This window comes from Oryctolagus cuniculus, chromosome 2, assembly GCF_964237555.1.
Source record: "Oryctolagus cuniculus chromosome 2, mOryCun1.1, whole genome shotgun sequence".
Taxonomy (NCBI): Eukaryota; Metazoa; Chordata; class Mammalia; order Lagomorpha; family Leporidae; genus Oryctolagus; species Oryctolagus cuniculus.
In genome coordinates, this window is record NC_091433.1 from 72,560,530 (window position 1) to 72,582,582 (window position 22,053).

General features: G+C 45.8%; 1 protein-coding gene across 12 annotated transcripts in view; it reads left to right on the forward strand.

The window, feature by feature from the left end:
- Window positions 1-22,053, forward strand: part of MTUS1 (microtubule associated scaffold protein 1) — a 163,279-nt gene that overhangs the window by 129,946 nt on the left and 11,280 nt on the right. For 11 of the 12 annotated variants that reach the window (XR_011386321.1, XM_070068467.1, XM_051842585.2 and 8 more), the window contains 2 exons: window positions 4,548-4,614; window positions 21,223-21,437. Coding sequence is in view for 11 of the 12 variants with exons in the window: in XM_070068467.1 (XP_069924568.1) it covers window positions 4,548-4,614; window positions 21,223-21,437 (282 nt within the window). In the remaining variant the exon portion in view is untranslated. Of the gene's footprint in view, window positions 1-3,271; window positions 3,528-4,547; window positions 4,615-21,222; window positions 21,438-22,053 lie in introns of those variants that run through there. The other variant, XM_051842590.2, reaches the window with a different exon arrangement.

The window sequence follows — 22,053 nt, forward strand, 5'->3', positions numbered from 1 at the left end:
GAGAGAGAGGTCTTCCATCCGCTGGTTCACTCCCCCACTGGCCACAACAGCCAGAGCCATGCCGATCCGAAGCCAGGAGCTTTCTCCAGGTCTCCCTACATGGGTGCAGGAGCCCAAGGACCTGGGCCATCCTCTACTGCCCTCCCAGGCCATAGCAGGGAGCTGAATGGGTAGTGGAGCAGCCAGGTTTCAAACCGGCACCCATACGGGATGCCGGTGCTCCAGGCCAGGGCGTTAACCCGCTGCGCCACAGCACCAGCCCCGCTGCAAGTCTATTTAATAACTACAACTTTTATTCTTTATTGGCTGTCTTATTATATAGAAGTTCTAATGAATGTCTCAAGAAATCTGGATGTTGATGAAACACTTACTATTTTTCTCAAAAGGACATATTAATAATAGTTCTAATTCTTGGTTCATCCTGGCATGGTTGGACAACACTCTGTACACACAGCCAAAGTGAATGGCAGTGTCAATGACAGTAATCTCTTTTCCTACACAAAAGGCCAAGAGGTAGATTTCCAAACAGGACTCAGCTCACCTCCTCCCCACCCCCATTTTCCAACCAATTCTTCAAAGTGCCCCTAGATTCTTTTCGGCAAGTGGAATCTAACCTAAAGTTGCACCTAAACAAAGGCAACTTTTGAATGACATTAGGAGTCTACTTTAAGTAAAATAGTCTCAGAACAACAACCACCACCACACCAGAAAAATATACAACGTGGGTGCTGGGCAGGAGAGCAGGCGCAGTGCACATCTGAGCCTTCTGACATAGTTGCTTTTTACCCATCCCCCCTGCTCATGATGCCCTTCAGTAGCCAGCAAAATCCAGGCACACTGATGGGATGACAGCCAGAGACTAAGTGCCCTCATCCCAGACTCCTAATTAAATCATGGTGAATCCATTTTCCCTGGAGCACTTCATATATTTAATGCATGAGCATAAGTGCATTGTTCTATCCAGATTCCCACCTTTCCCTTTTTTTCGTATTGTGAGGATTTCTGCATGTTACCATACAAAGAGAATCAAATAAACTTGTTATCTAGAATTTAAGGAGTTTATCTTCTAGGATAGAAATACTGAGTTTGGAGCCACTGAAGAAAAAAGAATCAGTAAATCAGTATCTAAGTCACAAAATGCATTTTATCATCTGTAAGTAAATGCTAAGTATACTTAAAGGACAAGCTACCAGGGACAGTAGACAGAAACTAATACTTAGTGTGTGTCTATTATGTGATGTGCATGTGGTTGGCATTTCCCGTAAGGATCATCTTTAAAGCCCTTGGTCTTTCCTTTGTCCTGTACTGTTTCCCCTGAGATGACATCATCTGCTTTGATAGATGACCACAGAGCTGGACTTGGACATTTTTGTTTTATGTAGGTCTCAAGCACCTTGAAGGTAGGGACCATGTGTTAAATTTCACAGCATTATATCTGTGAAAAATGCTTGGTCAATAGTACTGAATAATAATTTGCCAACCAGATTCAAAAGGGTAAATGTTCCTTCCAGGCATTTAGGGGAAGTTGATGGTGTCCCATGATTGTTATTTAGCATTCCCCAGGGGTTTTTATGGTGGATTGGGTTTCCAGAGAAGGTGGCATTGGCAAATGGTTGGCACACTTGACCTGGACAGAAGAGAGGCTGAGATTCTAAGCAGGAGCCAGATGAGCAGCTTTCTTTGAGTAAGGGTTGATATGGATAAAGAATGTGGAACCATCACCCAACAGCCCTTACAAAGGGAAAGAGACGCTTTCCATGGCGCCTGGATGGGCTGGCGAGGATCAGGACTCGGGCATAGCGAGTACTGACACAAACTGTGCTGTGGATTCACGATACCTGTGAAGGAAGAGCCGCCCGACTGTTGTACAGCCTGTTTGGACAGAGAGTGAAGGATGCCCTCTGGGCCCTCCTGTTGCTGGGTCTGGGACTGACAGAGGCTGGAAGATGTACATGGCTTCTGAGTATAGAGGACGCGAGCTGGCGTTGGGGTAAAAATACCCACTTACAAATTGAGATTCCTTGTTACTCCCAGCCCCTTTCTTTAGCAAAAATCTCTGGTGACAGAAATATCTCTTTGTGACAAAACCTAATGGTTTTCGCAGAATTGTTCCTCAATGTTATACCAGCTGTAACTTTTTATTATTTTTTGATCTTCCCTTTGGTTTTGATAAATTTGAAAAGTGATTCTTGCCCTCTCTTCCTTAGCAATGGGGCCAGTAGGGACGTCCAAGCAAGTTCACTGCTGTGTTTTACGGTTGCATGGTGGTGTCTAGAGAAACCATCTCTGGATCCCCTTGTCATGTGAGGAACACAACTTACCAAAACTTACTTGAATTAGATGACTAAACAAACAAAATTAAGGCTTAAATTTAGGAGATTAAGAGAATTATGTAGTAGGTATACTTTTTTCCCCATTGTTATCCAGGCTGATTTTCTTCAACTTCTAATTTCTACTTGAGAAAACCAATTACAAATTAATTTTGAAAACTTGAACTGACTTATGATTTCGGAAATAGTTAAAAGCAAGTTTACATTGCCAAGCCTTTAGGATTGCATGGAGGCCAAAATGTATGCCCTGAAAAAGTACTTCTTGAACTCTGGTCACCATTAAGTGTCCAAGAACAGTGCTAGTATTTAAAGTTAAATTCCTTGTCTCTCAATGAGAAACTAATACAAAGTAAAAGTTGTAAAATATGCAAGGCACTTTAAGGTGTTTGCGGGAAATGGAACTGAAAGCAGCATTTTGGGGGACACAATTTTTGAGATTCAATGCATTTTTTTTTATAATGCATCTTTTCCATGGACTTTTTGAAGACCCTTGGTGTGATCCCCAAAGTCTAAAATCAGCGCTTAAGACTTTTAAAAACTCTGGTGGGCAGTGTCCTAAGCATTTCAATTAAACTTTGAGAGAAACACCACTGATTGTAAAAATGTCATTTAAAATTCTAATGCACTACACGCCCACCTTTCACCGCCCTTCACCTAGTTGCTAACTCCATTTAGTCTAAGGGTTTTAAAGAACAGGTTTCCCTTTTCTATTAGTAAGTGTGATCATCTACTGACCTCAATTAGAGAGGAGAGTAAAAAGGCTCACAAATCTAAAAATAACGCCATTACCCATGCTGAGAGGGTCCCCTTGTTCTTTCCACCCTACCAGCTGATATTTAAGTAAGTGGCAATCGATCAGTCTAATGTCTGGCTCTCGTTTTTCATAAATGAAGGTCTGTGGCTTTAAGTAATCACAGGCTGCCTGTGCCAAAGGCAGAAGCTGCAGTCTCAGCTTCCGTAGGGAGAGATGAGTCTGAGGCATACAGTAACCTGCAGGACGGGCAGGGCGGCTGCCCGAGGGCCAATGGCGAGCCTCCTGGTAAAGCTTTGAATGTCGACAGAGCGACTGGTGGGTGGTGCAGCCACCTGTGCACTTCTTGGACAGTGCAGGGGGTGGGGGGAGTTGGAGGCAGAAGCTGGAAAATGGGCTGCTCCGGCAGCAAAATGTGCCTGTATTCTCCATGTGCAGCAACAAGGGTAATGAGTATTTGTTTCTAGTGCTTTTCGGGCAGGATGTCAGGGATCACGGTGGAGGTTGTCTGGAATTAGGGGGGAAGTGCTTTGAATGACAAGCAACTCTTGCCTGCAAAGGCCGGGTCTCCAGATCTCTGATACTCTGATCACGCTGTGTTGCGCTGGGAGCTCTGTGGCGGGTGATGCTAGCCAGGGGCGTTTCAAACAGCTTGGAAATCGTGCTTTCCCCCAGTTCCCCCCGGTGCTAGGGAATCTACCTTCCAGGTAACTGTGTAATTATCGTGTTTGTGGAAGGCTGTGTACGTGTGTGAGGTCGCTGTGAGTTGCAGCTCCCTTGAAAATTCTTCTTTATCTCTAGGTCGATCATTGCTCTTCGAATTCTGAAACAGCTGCCTCGTTTCCTTTAGTGTGTTTCTGTAACATGTCTTTAGAACTCTGGCTGATCCAAAACGTAATATTCCTTAGAAACCAGTGCTGAACAAAATTAATTTAATTTTGTCCTTAAAGAAGATTATTTTTTTCGCTGCCGCGTTCTAGCAAACTTTTTGTCTTCCTCTTAGAAGTAAAAGGATCGCTCTTGTAATAAAGCTGCATTATTTGTGAATATGGGACAAAGTGCGTTTAAGTGCCTATGTTTAGAACATTAAATATTTATCTTAAACTGATTAGCTCTTTATTGCCCTGGGAGGGGGAGCATGCATTCCAGCTTAAGTGCAGTGTGCATTTGCAGGAAGGGTCTGTGCAGGAGTGTGGAAGCGCTGGCTCAGAGTCAGTATTTTTCACTGAGCCATTCAGTTCCTCAAATGAAACTTTCACTAGGACCTGAGAACAGGTTTTTTGAGCAGTAAATTTCCTTAACAACCCGGAGACGGCTGTGTTTTTCAACAACACACACAGTTAGCCTACGTGATTCATATCTTGGCTTCTCAATTGTGGATCTCGTTTTCCTGCTGATAACAAACGTACCTGACTCACAGGGGCCCCCTTGAAAACATTTGGTAACCCGATGTGTGTTTTCCGCAGCGGGAGGAAGCCCTGAAACAACACAAAACCCTATCTCAAGAACTCGTGAACCTCCGGGGAGAGCTCGGTAAGCGCTTTTCCTTGTTGTTCCCTTTCTTTGGGGTGAGGGGCAAGTGGAAGGTTGTTGGCTTTCCCGCCTGCACTGTGGCCGGCCACTGGGCACCAGGCGCTCCCACCCTCTGGTATCCTTATTGTCCGCGTTTCACTTCCATCTTGGCTGTGTGGCCTCAAGTTCACAGACTTCCCGGCACTGATTTAAGCCCAGCCGAGAGAGCTTCCGATGACCAAAACATTTCTCTTGCTGAAGGGATGGACGGGATGCTTTCTGTTAATGGCATGAATTCCTGTTAAAAATTTCCATCATAGACATACATTTTTTTTTCTGAACTACTTTTCATTTAAGGAGTAGTGAGAAAATATCCTGTCTGCGAACAGTGAGTAGGTAACACTGTCGAGGGCTGGTTTGTGAGTGCTGAGTGTAGAGCTCAAAGCATGCTGCCTATCTTAGCACAGCCTGTCTGAGGAAAGAATCTTCTAGACTAATCTTAAAATGCGGATGGGCCTGATGCTAGGTAAGAGCCTAGCTCCACAGAGGGCCCCGGGCTGTGGCGCTCACCCCTCAGTGCTGGTATTCACCGGCCTAGACCCTTGTAGCTCCAGGAACAGAGACAGCACCGCCTTTTCTGTCATCTACTGTGTTGGAGGGAACTCGCTGCCTCAGGGTCCCTCTGTCTGCCTAGGGGTTTGGCTTCCTGCTTCAGCTTCAGCCAGACTTGGGGTTGATGGTCAGAGCCAGACCCCGTCTTCTGTGCACACGGAGGGACTGCTTAGGAAGTGTGCATGGGCTTGTGTGCAAGCCTTGTGAAGGGAACGGTCAGGGAACTGATTTGTGTTCATCCCGTGCTGGGAGAAACTTCCACTTTTTCTTTGGACAAAACCAAGAGTTTGAGCATTGCCAATTTCATTTGCTGGACTTGTACACTCCCTCCCCAACCCAGGGCAAAGAGCAAAGGGTGGCCAATGTGGAGGCAAGACTTCCTGCATTCCTCTTCTCTCTTCACCTCCCAGGGGCCAAACTCCAGGCTGCCCGGCCAAGACATCAGTGCTTGACCGAGTGTCAGGCCCTGGAAATGAAGGACCCTTTATGGGCAAGTAATTTGAAGGCAGATGAAACCTCAGAACCCCCAAAGACTTGCGAGACCTAGACGGGCAGTTCAAGGAAACCGCAGCCGAGAGAGGCTAGCTCTTGCAGACCTTGCAGGCCTCGTGCCAGGTCACCTGACTGCTGCTGTCCTTTTGATGACCCAGATGACCAACATAATTTGCTCTGTGCTGGGCCTTAAGTAATGCAATGGATGTGGAGTTGGAAGATCTGGAAACAGGTCCTTTAGTGTGTCCCGGAGTTCATTATGGCCCCTGGAGTGGAGCTAAGCCTCCGTACTGTTTCACGTTTCAGCTCCTCACCCAGGACAAGCCAGGAGGGAGACTTGGAACACTGTGCTCATTCACTGGGCTTGAATGGGGGATCCTCTTATCACCTTTTGGTGGATAACACAATTAAGCGATTTAAGTTGGGACCCAGCTTTCCGGCACCTCCAGTTAGAGAGACAGTGACGGGAGAGAGCGTACCGGTCTGTACCCCTCTCAGCTTTCCATCTGTGATAAGCGGAGCCTGCCCTGCCCTGGTATGCTTTATTTGGGGCTGTCACAGCGCCAAGATGTGGTGGGTGGCCTGGCCTTACCCCGCCGTATCCCAAGGCTGGACTGTTAGGGAATGCATTTTGGAGATGTTGCTCTTTCGGGGAAGAGAAGAGAAACCCTTAACAGTGCAGATGAGACAGTCCGGGAAGAATGCTCTCACCAGTGCCAGTGGAATTATTCATTTCAGCATGAGCCAGCATGGAAAAACATAGGTTTTCGCAGCAATGATTAAAATTCAGTTTTGGCCGGCGCCGCGGCTCACTAGGCTAATCCTCCGCCTTGCGGCGCCGGCACACTGGGTTCTAGTCCTGGTCGGGGCGCCGGATTCTGTCCCGGTTGCCCCTCTTCCAGGCCAGCTCTCTGCTGTGGCCAGGGAGTGCAGTGGAGGATGGCCTAAGTGCTTGGGCCCTGCACCCCATGGGAGACCAGGATAAGTACCTGGCTTCTGCCATCGGATCAGCGCAGTGCGCTGGCCACAGCGCGCTGGCCGCGGCGGCCATTGGAGGGTGAACCAATGGCAAAAGGAAGACCTTTCTCTCTGTCTCTCTCTCTCTCTCACTGTCCACTCTGCCTGTCAAAAAAAAAAATCAGTTTTGTTTGAGGTAGTAGGGCAAAGTGCTGGCTTGTCTCTGGGTTCAGATCCTGGGGGAGGACTTGGAGGAAATCCTGTCCATCTTGGTTTCATTCTGTGTAGCCTGGCAGGAGTAGCCCAGGGTCTATCCTGGGGTGGCCCTGAGGATCACGTAGGGGGTCCTTGTAAACTGTCTGGCACTGAGTATCGAGTATCACAGGCAGCTTGATGGAGGGAAGGGGAGACCAAGAGCTGCCACCATCAGCATCGACCGAGCAATCCACCTTTTCCCTTCCAAACCATCGGAGGTCGGTGATGTCACCTCCCAGTGTGTGGTTTCTCTTTGCCTTCTCTATGAATATGGAGATGAGGTTCCCAAACTGAGAATGCTGAGAATTAAGGACAAGTCATAAACCCAGGAATGGCGTGCTTTTGACCTTCAGAACCTAACCACCTCCAGCTGTACAGGACATTGCCTGCCTTTCCCACTGTCATCTCACCTGTTCCCTGACAAATGTCCTCTAGTGTCAGTTGAAACCAGCCTACCTTGGTTCTGCCACCTGAGCCATGCCCTCCCCGTGGAACCACTCAGGTTTGCTTCCTCAAGTCTTCAGCAAACTCCCAGTCTCTTCAACAAAATCACGAGGTTCCCTTGCCCCCTGATCCCTTGATAACTTGTATTCGCAGTATATGGTGTTTGCCTATTAGCAGATAGAAAGTCTCTAGCTGCAGAGATTTTTCCAGCTTCCTGCAGAGAAAAAAGAATTTAATATGCTTTCCATTTTCATGAGTGATCAATAAATGTTTGTGGCAGAGGAGCTGTTAGCGTTCCTTTTAAGAACAACGTATGAGGGGCCGGTGCTGTGGCGTAGCGGGTAAAGTCACCGCCTGCAGTGCCGGCATCCCGTATGAGCACTGGTTTGAGTCCCGGCTGCTTTACTTCTGACCCAGCTCCCTGCTGGTGCCCCTGGGGAAGCAGCAGAAGGTGGCTGAAGTACTTGGCTCCCTGCACCCATGTGGGAGACCTGGAGGCAGGTCTTGGCTCTGCTTTGGATCGGCCTAACTCCAGCCATTGCAGCCATTTGGGGAGTGAACCAGCAGATGGAAGATCTCTGTCTCTGCCTCCGTCTGTCTGTCTGTCTCTCTCTCTCTCTAACTCTGCCTTTCAAATAAATAAAATAAACCTTAAAAAAAGAAGAAAATTAAGAGAATAGTCCATAGCTCTGGTACTCTGACGAAACATTTTTATAGTTGCACTATCCCTTGTCTTAGATTATGTGTCTGTATCCCATTTAAGGCTCTAGCTGTTAAGATGTATTTTACATGCAATGGCATGTTTATGATTCCATTGGTTTTGACAAATGTACACACATAGTTATAACCTGTGCCTTTATCAAAGTTTGGAAATTTTCTGTGACCCCAGAAAATTCTTTTGTTAATTCCCTGCACTTTCCTGTCAGTTCCCCCAGAAGCAAAACACTGGCCTGATTTTTAGCACCACAGTTTTTGTCTAATCTAGAATTCTGTATCAATGGAAATAAGCAAGGAGTCTTCCAAACGTTTATGGAAAATATGTTATGGAAAAACCTACATGGTTTTCCAAAACTTCTTTCACCGAAAACATTAATCCATTTTTCCACAAACTTTTTCTACATTTATTTATTTTTTCATTTATTTTGAAGCTCAGAGTGAGAGAGGAAGAGACAGCGAGATTGTCCGCCTGTTGATTCACTCCCCATAAGGCTGCAACAGCCAGCACTAGACCAGGCTGATGCCAGGAGCAGCTTCATCCAGATCTCCCACATGGGTGACAGGGGCCCAAACACTTGGGCCATTTTCTGCTGCTTTTCCTAGGCTATTATTAAGTAGTTGGGTTGGTAATGGAGCAGCCTGGACACAAACCAGTGCCCAAATGGGCTGTTGGTGTCACAGGTGGTTGATTTACCTGCTGTGCCACAACACTGGCACCTATAAACTTCTTAAAGTCCCCTCGTATGATAGTTTCCTTTTGGTGGCTGGTTTCTTTCCCACAGCATGAAGTTTCTGCGACTCACCCACATTGTTGTGTGTATCATCCAATCTGTTTAACTTAATAGTTAAGCAGTTTTCCTTGTTGCCACATAATCTGTAATAGCCATGTTTAATGACTCTGGGAGTGGATGTACCACAGTTTCACCTGTCCTTAAATAGTCATCGTCAGCTGTTTTCTCATCCATTCCCATGCCTTCAGCCACTACCTTAAGTCTTTTGCTTTGCTTCCTAAGCTGCAGGTGCATTCTTCCCTGCGAGGGGCTGTCTCCAGGTGAGCCAACCCAGTGTGCTTGGGCTTTCCTGGCTGCTCAGCTCCTTGCAGCCTGAACACTCTGCAGTGTCTCTGATTCAAACCTGCTCCTCTCAGAGTGCGTTTCCTGGGTTATGTGGTGGCGTCTTCATTCACTGAGCGTGCAGGCTAACAGCTGAAGGCACATTCGTTCTTCCTACTCTCCTCCACCTGCCCATCAGTCTGTGCCCTCAATATCAGATCTGTGCCTTCTCAGCATTTGGGCTGCTCCCGTTCTGATTTAAGCTGATACGTTCTCACCTGCAAGACAGTGCAGTGATGACCCCGCACATCACCTTGCTTCCAGGCCTGCCCATCTCCTCTCCAACTGCTCCTGGGACTGTCGTGGTAATAATGCTGGACACTTTTAGCAAATGTAAATGATTCTATTTTGACTTTGGGGGAGAGTTCAGATACACTACAATGCACCTTCTGTGATCTGGCCGACCATGACTTTGCAGTCCGACATCATGTCTCCATGCTCTCTCTCCTTTCTTCACACCTTCCTTCCCTCCCACAGACCCTAGCTGTGGGCTCCTTCGGACCTCTCTCTGCATCTTTTGCACACGCAGTCCCCTCTGCATGAACTGTGTTCTCATTTTCCCACTGTTTTCCTATTTTTGACTCTGAAATGTATTATCATTTACTTATTGTCTAAGTTCTAGCTAAACTCCATTGTCTTCAGTTGATTTTCACCCAAATCTTTCAAGCAGATTAATTGCATGGTCTCTCGTATCCTTCAAGACACTTGGTACACACTGATAAAGTCATGTGCTTTCAGGCCTCTTCTTGCTGTCCAGAGTTACGATGTCTTCAAGGGCAAGGTCAATATCACCTTCACCTTGGGCCTGGCACTTACCAGATGCTTAGTTAGACTCAGTGAATGCTTACTTAGACTGCAGAGCTGGTAGTTAGGTAGAAGTGGTTTACTCCCAATGATATGTAAATACTCTCTGTGTACAAATGTTTTCCTTTGTTTAAAAACAACATTTCTGTCTTTGGAAATGAATAGTAAAGATTAACTTTCATTCTCTTGGAAACATTTTATGTTAATGTTAATCCACAGGCGATTTTGAAAGTGGCAGCCTTTGCAGTAGATTACAGTTGACTTTAATGGTCTACATCCACAGCGAACGTCTCACTTCTGAGACAGGAGTGTCAATGTGTCACTCTGACATTCTGATTCTTTTTAGAGTCAAATTGAATAAGAAACAGGTGTAACAGATAGCTAGAATTATGATTTTTGGGATTCCTGTTGCTTTTTTCTTTTTCCTTTTTTTTTTTTTTGCATTTTTATTTATTTGAAAGACAGGGTAGCTGGTGAGGGGATCTTTCCTCCACTGGTTCAGTTCCCAAATGCCTGCAGTGACTAGGGCTGGAACACCCTAAAGCCAGGAACCCACATGAGTGGGTGGGGTCCCAAGTACTCAGGCCATCTTCAGCTGCTTTCTCAGGTGCTTTAGCAGGGAGCTGGATGGGGAGCAGAGCAGCTGGGATTCAAACTGACGCTCATATGAGATGCCAGCATCACAGGTGGCAGCTTGTCCTGTTGTGCCCCGCTTGTTGCTTTTTATTAATGTTAATCCTTGGGATCACCTATTTTTTTTTTTTTTTACTAAACTAATGAAGAAAAAGTGTTTTGTATTTCAGTATTATCTTTTAGTCATAAGAATTAGTAGATAATTCACTTTTTTATACATTAGTCCTAATTGTTCTTATTTCACGAAATTAGTGAGATTTTTTTTTTACCCTCAATTCACTAAAAATTTCTGGAATTCCCATAATGATTATGTAAAGGACTAGTTGATTTTGCCCTCTGTGTAAAAATTATGAGTTTAACAGTAGCATTTATTGGGTGCCTACTCGATCCTAACAAGCAGTGTTCCATGCTTGGTAGTTTCCATGTTATAAAATGAAATATAAAAGAAATTGAAGCTCAGGGGTTAAGTCACTTTCCTGAGGTCAAGTGACTTCAAAGCAAAGAGCTTGGACAAGAATCCAAGGTGTCCAGACGAGCAAACCCTTGCTAACCACAACAGGGAAGCTTGATGTAACTTTTAAAAACATTGGCAACTCATCTGAAATAAATACTAGTTCACATTGATAATGGGAATGTTTTTCTTCAAATCAAGTTCAAGAAGTACAATAGTGTTAGATTAAAATATATCTTATCTACTAAAAAAAGTCACCTGCCAAAAATAGTATGTTGTTGAAGGCAGTACACAGATAGAGTATCTAAGCAACACCTAGCCAGCGTCTGTGAACTACAGACCACCTCACACCTTATGGAATGTGTTAATTATTTCACTGTTGTGATTTTGTCGAGTTCTCATTTAAGAAGGCTGCATATTTTGAAAGTGATTGTAAAACTCTCTGTATTTAAGTCACTTTTGAATTGCAGAATTCTAGAAGTGATTTTTTGAAGTAGGCATTAATAAAAATCTATTTTTTTTTAATCACACTAAGTTAATTGAGTATGGAATGATGACTCCCTCACACTTGGCTCATCCTTTTCCTATCCATGTCTGTCCTAAATTTGGAGTTTGCTTGGCTGTACTTTAAGTAAAAAGCCATATTCTTCCCCTACAGAGATGCAAAATATTACAAATGTGCAAGGTGTCCGGCGCATAACAAATCTTCCCAGGCAGACGAATCAATTAATTCACAGGCTTTTATTGGGGTTCTGCTCCCAGACGAGGTTCCCCAGTCCCAACAGAGCGGAGACTGGGGAAGTAGCTTGTCAGAGATTGGGAGGGCTCCTTTTATAGATTCAGGGCATAGGGGTTAAAGGTTGAGGCGAGGCGGGTCTGATCCTCACTGGTTGACCTTTAGGCACCCGCGGGGACCTTGACAGGGACTCTCCATTCCAGGAAGTATAGGCCTTCTCTCCTTGCGGATCCCAAAGCTACCACAATGATGTCTGTTTTTGAAGGCCCATTGAGTAATATTCCTTGTCCTTACTCCAGAATCTCAACTATGGATAGGTTATTATTTCTAATTTAATAGCATTTGTCTAGAACAGTGGTTGCCAAACCCCTTCATTGTGTATTAAGACAGACGGAATAAAAATGCGGACTGGACTCCCAGTTCTCACAACCAGGGCTTCTGACTCAGTTGGCTTAGGGGAGAGCCCAGGAAGCTGCACTGTTAATGACCATCCAGGTGATCCTGATGCAGGTGTTCCTGGGCCCACACTGGGACACCACATTAGCTGTCCAGAATATTGTTTCATTCATATGAATTATAAACATCAAGGACCCATGGTAAGAGTAATATCAAATAGCCCCAGCTAATTTGAATCCATTCTTGTAAACTGGCTTCCAAATTTTTATTTTAAAGATTTATTGTATTTATTTGAAAGTCAGAGTTACACAGAGAGAGAAGGAAAGACAGAAAGAGAGAGAGTGGTCTTCCATCCGCTGGTTCACTCCCCAGATGGCTGCAATGCCTGGAGCGGCACCAGGGGTTTCTTTCAGGTCTCCCATGTGGGTGCAGGGGCCCAAGGACTTGGGCCATCTTCTACTGCTTTCTCAGGCACAGCAGAGAGCTGGACTGGAAGAAGAGCAGCTGGGACTAGAACCGGCATCCATGTGGGATGCCGGCGCTTCAAGCCAGGGCGTTAACCTGCTGAGCCACAGCGCCGGCCCCAACTCTGCTTATTTCTGCAGTCCTTTCAGTGGTGCTTTCACCAAAGAATTAAGCCCAGTGCCCAAGGCATCCATCCAGTGTGCCTGTGAACTCCTTCCTCTCTCACACACCTCCAGCTGGGAACACAGCCAGTCGGATCTTGTCTGGTCATCTCTGCTTTGGAGCGCAGGAGGCTTGAGCTCCAGCTCCAGTTGGGCCTTTTCCTAAAGTATGTGCTGAATTTTAAGAAGGTAGGGTGGGATGATTTATGGGAGAATGGATTCAGTAGTGCAGGCATTTTGTAAAAGTCTCTTTGAAATATGTCAGCATTGGTGGAAGACTGAAATTGGTTCATGTAAGTTCAGTGATGCGATGCCTGAGGGCAAGCGGAGATCCATTTCCAGCTAATTTTGAAATTCCGGAAAAGAACCTTGTCTGTCATACAACTGCCACATGTCTTGGCCATGTGAAAAAGCACCTACAGAGAAGCAAAACCTGGAGCTCTTATGGCTAGTGATCATTCAGCAGCCAACATGTGAAGACTCGCTGTACAAAGCATAATAACTATTTCCCTCCATTGTCACCAAACTACAAGGTTGGCAGGAGAGGCACTTCAAAATGTTTCTGGAAAATGCACGTTTTCCCGCTCGCTCTCTGAAGTACTCTTGTTTTATCCACGCCTCAGGACACGGAAGCCCAGAAAGTTGGAAATGCCTATCTGTGGGATAGCCATGGTCCCGAGTTCTTGTTTCTCTCCCATAGGCTACTGCCTTTCCACAAAGTACTAATGTATGTTTTTAATGTCTTCTTGGTTACTTTTTATCAGTGCTATTACTATCTCTAATTTTATGTCTTTTTTATTTTATTTGAAAGGCAGAAATAGACAGGAGAAATCTCCCATAGGTAGATCCAAATGCCTACATCAGCCAGGGCTGGAGCCATTCAGAGCCAGAAGCCAGGAGTTCACTCTGAGTCATCCACGTGGGTGGTGGCGACTCACCTGCCATCTGCTGCTGCCTTCCAGGGTACACATTAGCAGGAAGCTGGAATCAGGAGTGGAGCCAGGACTTGATCCTTGGCACTGTGATATGGGATGGGAGTGGCCCATGCAGCATCTTAGTTTCTGCTCCAGGTGCCTGCCCTGTTAATACCTGATCTTAAAACAGATTAGACCTTGCTTTACAAGGGTCACCAATCTAGTCACTTGCCCTAAAACTGCATTATGAGAAAATCTCTCCTCATAGAAGATTATGGCATCATCACTGTACTACAGTAGAAGCTTGTCCTCATTCAAGGTTCTGGGAGTGGGGTGCACAAGTAAGACAGGAACATTATGTTTGCCCTGAGAAATGGATTGAGGGCCTGTGGTGTTGAAGGGTGGAAGGAGCAGGTGGCTGGCTTCCTGGTGCCCAGAGAGAGATGGAGGGAGGAGCCCAAAGTGAGCAAGCAGAGCTGGACACAGGAGGTCACTTCCCTTCATGCACAATGCAGAGCGGGGGACTCTGGGAGAAGAGGGTAGCTCTCCACAGAAGGCTTCCAGAAGCATCTGGGAGAGTAGGTGCAGCTGGGGAATGGAGTCACCTTAAGTCCTGCTTGTCTTTTCTTTACGTCACAATCTCTTCTTTGGCACCTTAAGAAATTTCCTGACTTTTCATGTGACCCTGCCTCCCAGTTTTATTTTTCCTATTCTTTGTTATATTTTAGGACTGATTTTTTTTTAAGATTTCCTGAAAGGAAAATCCTATTGCATATACTGTCATGAACAATAGTAGGAGGTGTATGTTTACGTTGCTTGAATACTAGATGAGCAATGCTTCTCTTTAACTGTTATGTTCTATTACTGGAACTCCAAGTCTTTGAAACACATTTGAATTGATGGAATGTTAGGAGGTTAATAATAATGACAGTCATATTTACCCCACACAGGGTGGGCACAGGGCCAGGCATTGCTCATGTGTCATTTTATTTAATCCTATAGGGGGAGGCACTAATGCTCAGTCCTGTAGTAGGTAAATGGTGAGGTTGAGATCTGTGCCAAAGGATTCTGGCTCTGTTCTATTAAGATATTTATTTACGTTCCTCAAGCATTAAAATACTTATGGTTGTCTCAGAGGGAAGCATGCTGTGCAGATACAAACATTAAGAAAGCTCTGCATTATTTCAGAAGAATAGAAACAAAGAATATTAACGATCTCGGGTCATGGCCGTTTTTTCCCCCGTAAATGTACATTTAGCAGTCAGCAAAGGGAAATTAGCTTCTCTGAGATGGCAGTAATAAACATCTGCCCCACCCCTGCGAGAGGACCACCGAGGACTGATGAAGTAATGGCTGCCCTTCCGCTCCCCAGGGACCACCGCTGAAGGGCCTGGGACGTATCCAGGAGATTGTATTTGACTGTGGCATTGAGCTTTCTCTAGATGTCATCCAAATAATTATTTGAGGAGCAAAACTAAAGTACCTCGTCTCTTCCTTTGAAATGGTTTTTTTTCCTGGCACAAATAGTAGAGATTTGCTTGTTCTGTCTTTGGCCTCGAATTATTCTCAGGACCATGTTATTTTAGGGTACGAACACTGACTGTTCATCTTTAATGCGACTGTACATTTTAGGGATGATTTAGTAAATGAGTTGGTTTGTGGGTTTTCTTTAAGACTGATTTATTTATTTGAAAGCTAGAATTACAGAGAGACAGAAAGATCTTCTATCAGCTGGTTCACTCCCCAAATGGCCACAATTACCAGGGCTGGGCCAGGTCTAAGCAAGGAGCCAGGAGCTTCCTCCAGGTTTTCCACGTTGGTGCAGGGGCCAAAGCACTGGGGCTATCTTCTGCCTTTCCTGGCTCATTAGCAGGGAGCTGGATGAGAAGTGGAGTAACCAGGGCTTGAACTAGAAACATATGGATGCCTGTGCCACAGTCAGTGGCTCAACTTCTAGTGCCACATCACTGCCCCTTCTCTCTCTCTCCCTCTTTTTTTTAACTCATAAACGTGTGTTTCTAATTTTAAGGTAATTACTGGAGATACTTTTGTGTTTTATAAGTGTGCATATAAAAGTTCTAATCCAACTGTTCTTTAACAGCTGGTGGGTTTTGGGGGGGCTTAATTAAACATGCATAACTATGTACAATCAGCTAATGGAATGATTAGGATGCAAGGACCGAAAGACCCCTGTGTCTCTAATTAGGGTGTGGATTTTGCATTCCTGTGATAACTTCTTCAGAACGCCTGTGCCTCTCCCTGTGGGAAGATTCCTTGCTTTTACAGATTCTGAAAGATTTTATGTCTGGTTTAGCTTTGCAGGATGTCTGATTAATTGAAAGTGAGTGGATTTGTGGATTCAGCAAGAAGAGAGTAGACTGAGGATGAGGGGGCTGGGGAGAGCAAGCACAGGGGATGTGATAAATCTCTTCCATTGCCACAGTAAGAATCAGGGAAGGTCCATGTCCTGAAATCACGGGGTGACATCCTGTCACACACCAACACACACCGCACCCCAGCAGACAAGGAGCAGCCGAGAACCCTAACCCGGCATTCACATGGGCATCCTTTCAAAACCCCTTCATGAATCTTTATGCCAAATATTTCTTTAGGCGCCCAGGCCAGTTACGTCCAACTAAAGCCGCTTGTGTGAGGGATAACTGCAGCCCAGCTGTTCTGCACACTGCACACCCGGCGGTAAACAGAGCAAAGGTCTGTGCACAGCTGCAGGCTGAGGTCACCGCCTGGGGCTGCACGCTGGACTGCTGGGATAACAGCAGCCAAGCAGCTGCTCCCCGAGCTGACCCGTTTCCTCCTTTGCCTTGGCCCGTTCCTTCCCATCGTCCTCCCTTCACCTCACTCACAGTGGCCAACAGAATCACACACTCTTGAGGCTTGTTTTCTTTTTTAAACAGAGGAAGCAGCTCTGTCCGGTGAATACTGCGAAAGTGTTTCTGCATATCCCATGTGGTTTTAAAGTCTGATGCACCATAATTATACGTCCAAACCGACAGCAGTTTGATGATGAGCAGATGGGTTAAAATCCAGCAGGTAAAGCCTGCTGTTAGCTGCTTCTTAGAAGTTCCTGTAGCCCAAGCCATGAAGACCATCTCTTTCAGTCTATTTCTGAGTCGCGGGGCTCACTTAGATGCTTCTGTCTCTGATAGGAGCTTTCAGGTGGGCTCAGATCGTTTTATTTGTTGTTGTTGTTGTTGTTGTTAAACTTTGCTGATATCCAGAATTCCAAGGGAAGTAAAACACACTACATGAAACCAAGATTTCTCTCATGAGAAAGCTGTCATCATTGAATGCTCGCAAAGCATTATTTTATTGCCTACTTTCATATAAAGTTGTAATATGGGGTTCCCACAAGGAACCTCTAGAGAAAGCTCATAGCCCTATCATTTCATTTATAGACATTGGAAAGTTGGTTGGCAGGAGCTTATGTGCTAGCTCATTTCACTAATGTTAGGTTTCTTGAATCTTTTTTGTTCTCCTTCGATAAATAGTATAATAAAAGGAAAACTGAATGTGAAGTGGGTGTTCTTTAGCAAACAGAATGATCAGTATCTTTTACTAAATTCTTCTAAGGAAAAAACTCTGAGGACTGAGTTGTCAGTGGTATCCCCTGTAATGGTTCCTGTGATTTGACTTTCCTGAGTCTTCTTGGGTTTTATCTCCAGCGTTTGTGGTCTGTGGGTTTTCTAGTCCCCAGAGCACTCTCACATGTATGCTCTTGCTGGAATAGGATTTTCAACCTCAACTCCAGAGTTTTGTTTGTCACATGGCTCAATTTAAAATTCTTCCCACCAAATCTAAATTACAATGATGTACCACCTCCAACCTGACCCATGAGCAGCTATTTTATGTATTTGGAAAAATAAAGCAGGTTCTTACAAGGGTGTGGAGAAACTGGAGCCCTCATGTGCTACTTGGGGCACAGTCACTATGGAAAACAATCGTTGGAAAATATTGGAGGGTATTCCCTCCAATAATTAAAAATAGAGTATGTGATCTGACAATTCCACTTCTAGGTGTATACAGCAAATGACTGAAAGCGGAGACACAGCAGATATTTGTACATCCGTTCACAGCAACGTGATTCACCATAACCAAATGGTGGAAGCAACCCAAGTATCCATTGAGAGAGAAGTGGATAAACAAAATGTGTTGAGTACATATAACAGAATATTATTCAGACTGAAAAAGGAAGGAAATTAAGACACACGCTATGACGTGAATGAGCCTTGATGACATTTTGCTAAATGAGATAAGCAGTCACCGAAGGACGGTGCTGTCTGAGGCCAGTTACATGAGCTGTCAGAAGGAATCAATTGAACAGAAACAGGAAATAAGAAGGTAGCTTGGCCGCGCCACGGCTCAATAGGCTAATCCTCTGCCTAGCGGCGCCGGCACACCGGGTTCTAGTCCCGGTCGGGGCGCCGGATTCTGTCCCGGTTGCCCCTCTTCCAGGCCAGCTCTCTGCTGTGGCCAGGGAGTGCAGTGGAGGATGGCCCAAGTGCTTGGGCCCTGCACCCCATGGGAGACCAGGAGAGGCACCTGGCTCTTGCCTTCGGATCAGCGCGGTGTGCTGGCCGCGGCGGCCATTGGAGGGTGAACCAACGGCAAGGAAGACCTTTCTCTCTGTCTCTCTCTCTCACTGTCCACTCTGCCTGTCAAAAAAAAAAAAAAAAAAGGAGGTAGCTGCCAGAGGCCTGCTGTTTAACTGTATGGAACCTCAGTGTGGGGAGGGTGTTCTGGAGATGGGTGGTGGTGATGGCAGCCTAACAATCTTAATGTTAGTGGTGTCACTGAATTGTACACTTAAAGATCGTTAAAATGGGAGACTTTGCTATATCTGTTTTACCACAGTGAAAAAATCTTTTTCGACCAAAATTCTGAAGCACTGTGACTGATGTAAACTACCTGCATGGCACTCACTGGACCCCTCAGTCCTCCCAGCAGTGCCACCTCTCACGTGTGTCTGTCTTCTCGGTCACATGGTGAGCTTCCCGAAGGCAGGGCCATCTTGAAGCTCACCAGCCCCTGGCACAAGAGGCAGCTTGGTGGATGGAGAGGGGCATAGGCTTTGGGTGCCGATGGAATCATGATCCAAACGATTTACCAAACCCAGTCCTCTACCACTTACTCTGTGCCTGTGGGAAAATTATGGACCCCTCTGTGTTGGCTACCCTCTCTGTTGGCTACCTGCCCTGTGTTGTCCCTTCAGACATAGATTCTCACAGAACCTCTGTGAAGGTCACACCAGATAACGTGTGGAGCCCCATTCTGTGCCAGGCATCCAGTCAGCTGTGTGGTTTTCTAAAATGTTAGTTTTTTTCCCCTTTAATGACTACTTGTAGATTTAAGTTATTTTTTAATGGTTTCTTTGGCAGACAGGATTCTTTGCCATTATTTCCATATGACCTCCTACTGGGGACGAGTGATGTGGGCGTTTCCACTGCCACAAGGCATCTTCCCGAGGAAAGTGGTTTCACCATTGTAGGAAGTTCGTCCCGGGAACCTACCAACTTCACATTTCTTAGGCAGAATAATCACTCATCTGAACTGTCCTATTCTCAGCCCTAAGCCCTTTTTTCTCCCTTCCCAAATCCAATAATATATCTTTATTATTTAACAAGAAAACAGTAGGGATCAATGTAGCAGGCTTGCTAAGGCTGATTTGTGTTAACCCTGGGCACTCTGCAGTGTTGAGAACAGACGTCCTGGCCGGCGCCGTGGCTCACTAGGCTAATCCTCTGCCTTGCGGCGCCGGCACACCGGGTTCTAGTCCTGGTTGGGGCGCCGGATTCTGTCCCGGTTGCCCCTCTTCCAGGCCAGCTCTCTGCTGTGGCCAGGGAGTGCAGTGGAGGATGGCCCAAGTGCTTGGGCCCTGCACCCCATGGGAGACCAGGACAAGTACCTGGCTCCTGCCATCGGATCAGCGCGGTGCGCCGGCTGTGGCAGCCATTGGAGGGTGAACCAACGGCAAAAGACGACCTTTCTCTCTGTCTCTCACTGTCCACTCTGCCTGTCAAAAAATTAACAAAAAAAAAAAAAAAGAAAAACAGACGTCCTGACTTGCAGGATCACTGCATTTACCCGTATTTACACTTTGGTCTAGGAAGGCTGGAGAAGTTCAAAGCTGAGCTTCCTGCGAAAGTTGAGATCCAGGAGTTACTCCACAAGTTGCGTCTGTATGCATCCGCGTGTGTGTGCTGCAATGTATTATGTTAGTAATTCTGGGTCTCTTTTTAAAGATTAATTTTTATTTATTTATAAGGCAGCGTGAGAGAAAGAGGGAGACAGAGAAAGAGATCTTCTAAGAGATCTATCTGCTGGTTCATTGCCCAAATGGCTACTATGGCTAGAGCTGTGCCAACAGGTTTTCCCAGGTTGGCATAGGGCCCAAGTACTTGGGCCATCTTCTGCTATTTTCCCAGACACATTATCCAGGAGTTAATCTGAAGCAAAGCAACTGGGACGCAAACCATTGCTCAAAATGAGACGCTGGCATCACAGGCCACAGTAATTCTGGTTTTGATAGTGGTGGGTAAGAGGTAGTAAGCTCTGATTTTGAATTACATTTATCAAATTGCAATATATTCCTATTACAGCTTTTAATGTTTTTAAAAACTTTTATGCTCTAGTCATTTGGGTTCAATATATTTTTTTTTCTTTGACAGGCAGAGTTAGAGAGAGACAGAGAGAAAGGTCTTCCTTCTGTTGGTTCACCCCTCAAATGGGCGCTACGGCTGAAGCCAGGTGACTTCTCCTGGTCTCCCATGCGGGTGCAGGGGCCCAAGCACTTGGGCCATCCTCCACTGCCGTTCCGGGGCACAGCAGAGAGCTGGACTGAAAGAGGAGCAACCAGGACAGAACCGGCGCCCCAACTGGGACTAGAACCCGGAGGGCCAGCACCACAGGCGGAGGATTAGCCTAGTGAGCCATGGTGCTGGCCTGGGTTCAATATATTCTTATGTTGTGTTTTTATTAATGTATTTGGAAATAACAAATTGGAATTAGCGCAAAGGAAGTTCAAGCTTCAAGCCCATTGGTTTCTCCTCTCTGATCTTTGCTTCGCCTGTGCCTTAGCTTTTCCCGTACTGGGCAGCTGTGACAGGAGTGACTTGTCTTGAAAGTGCCTCAGCCAATCGCAAGCTCTCTTGGCCACCAGGCCACCTGGGCGCCCCACAAAAGGGAGATCTTCATTTGGGATCCTGGCTGTTCTGAGTTCTTAACCTATTGCTTGGTATGAGGGTTTGGGGAGGACTTGTGTTTATTTTTTGCTACGTCATTTCCTCTTGTTCCATTTTACGGTGCACTTCTATATTTTTATGTTTGAAAATGTGGCCACCAAGACTGAGACATAAGTGTGTTAATGCTTCCGGAGTCTTCACAGCTGTGTGCGAATGTGACGAACTTAGGATGTTTAACAAATCAAATGGCACCCTTCCCTTTCCTGTTCATCCCTTTTCAGCCACCGCTTCAACCACTTGTGAGAAATTAGAAAAAGCCAGGAATGAGTTACAAATAGCCTACGAGTCGTTTGTCCAGAAGCTCAACCAGCAGCACCAGACTGATCGGACGGAGCTAGAGAGTCGGCTTAAGGAGTTTTACACCAAGGAGTGCGAAAAGCTTCAGAACATTTACATCGAGGAAGCGGAGAAGTACAAAACCCAACTGCAAGAGCAGGTCTGTGCTCTTGGCATGTCGATGGTCCTGGTGGTGGCTTGAATCTTGACTCTTGGTCATATCCTCCAATGAGTTTCTCTTTGTTTAATGCGTGGAAAAAAGTGTTTATTGCATTTTTTTCTTGTGCCCAAAGTCATGTATATAGGTTGAGTGACAGAAGAGAACAAAAAAGAAGGAAAAAGAAAATATGAAAAACAACCCTTTATCTCACACTCCAGAAATAATCCCTCCCTAAAAACCTTAAGTTTGGGCTGATGAACTGTTTTTCTCTTTCATCATCTTTTGTAAAATGGCCCTGTTTAATAACCCACTTTCTCCACTTAACGGTATTTTATAAACCTCTTCTTAGTGTCGCTGCTCCTTTTTTAAACCTAGTTTTTCATGAGCACACATGTACAGAGTGCCCAGGTAGGAGCTGGGGGCTGTGAGGACACAGTGGTCTGTGGGACAGGCGTGGAGTTGATGTGGCTCTGTCACTGTCACCGGGGAACACACTCTCCCTCCTCATCATGGACTCAGCCCTTCCCCACCAGTCTCTGGAGAAACCTGTGGAAGGGACTGAGTGGAGAGTCACGTGTGGCAAATCCAAGTCAGGTTGCTCTTTGCACACCCTGGG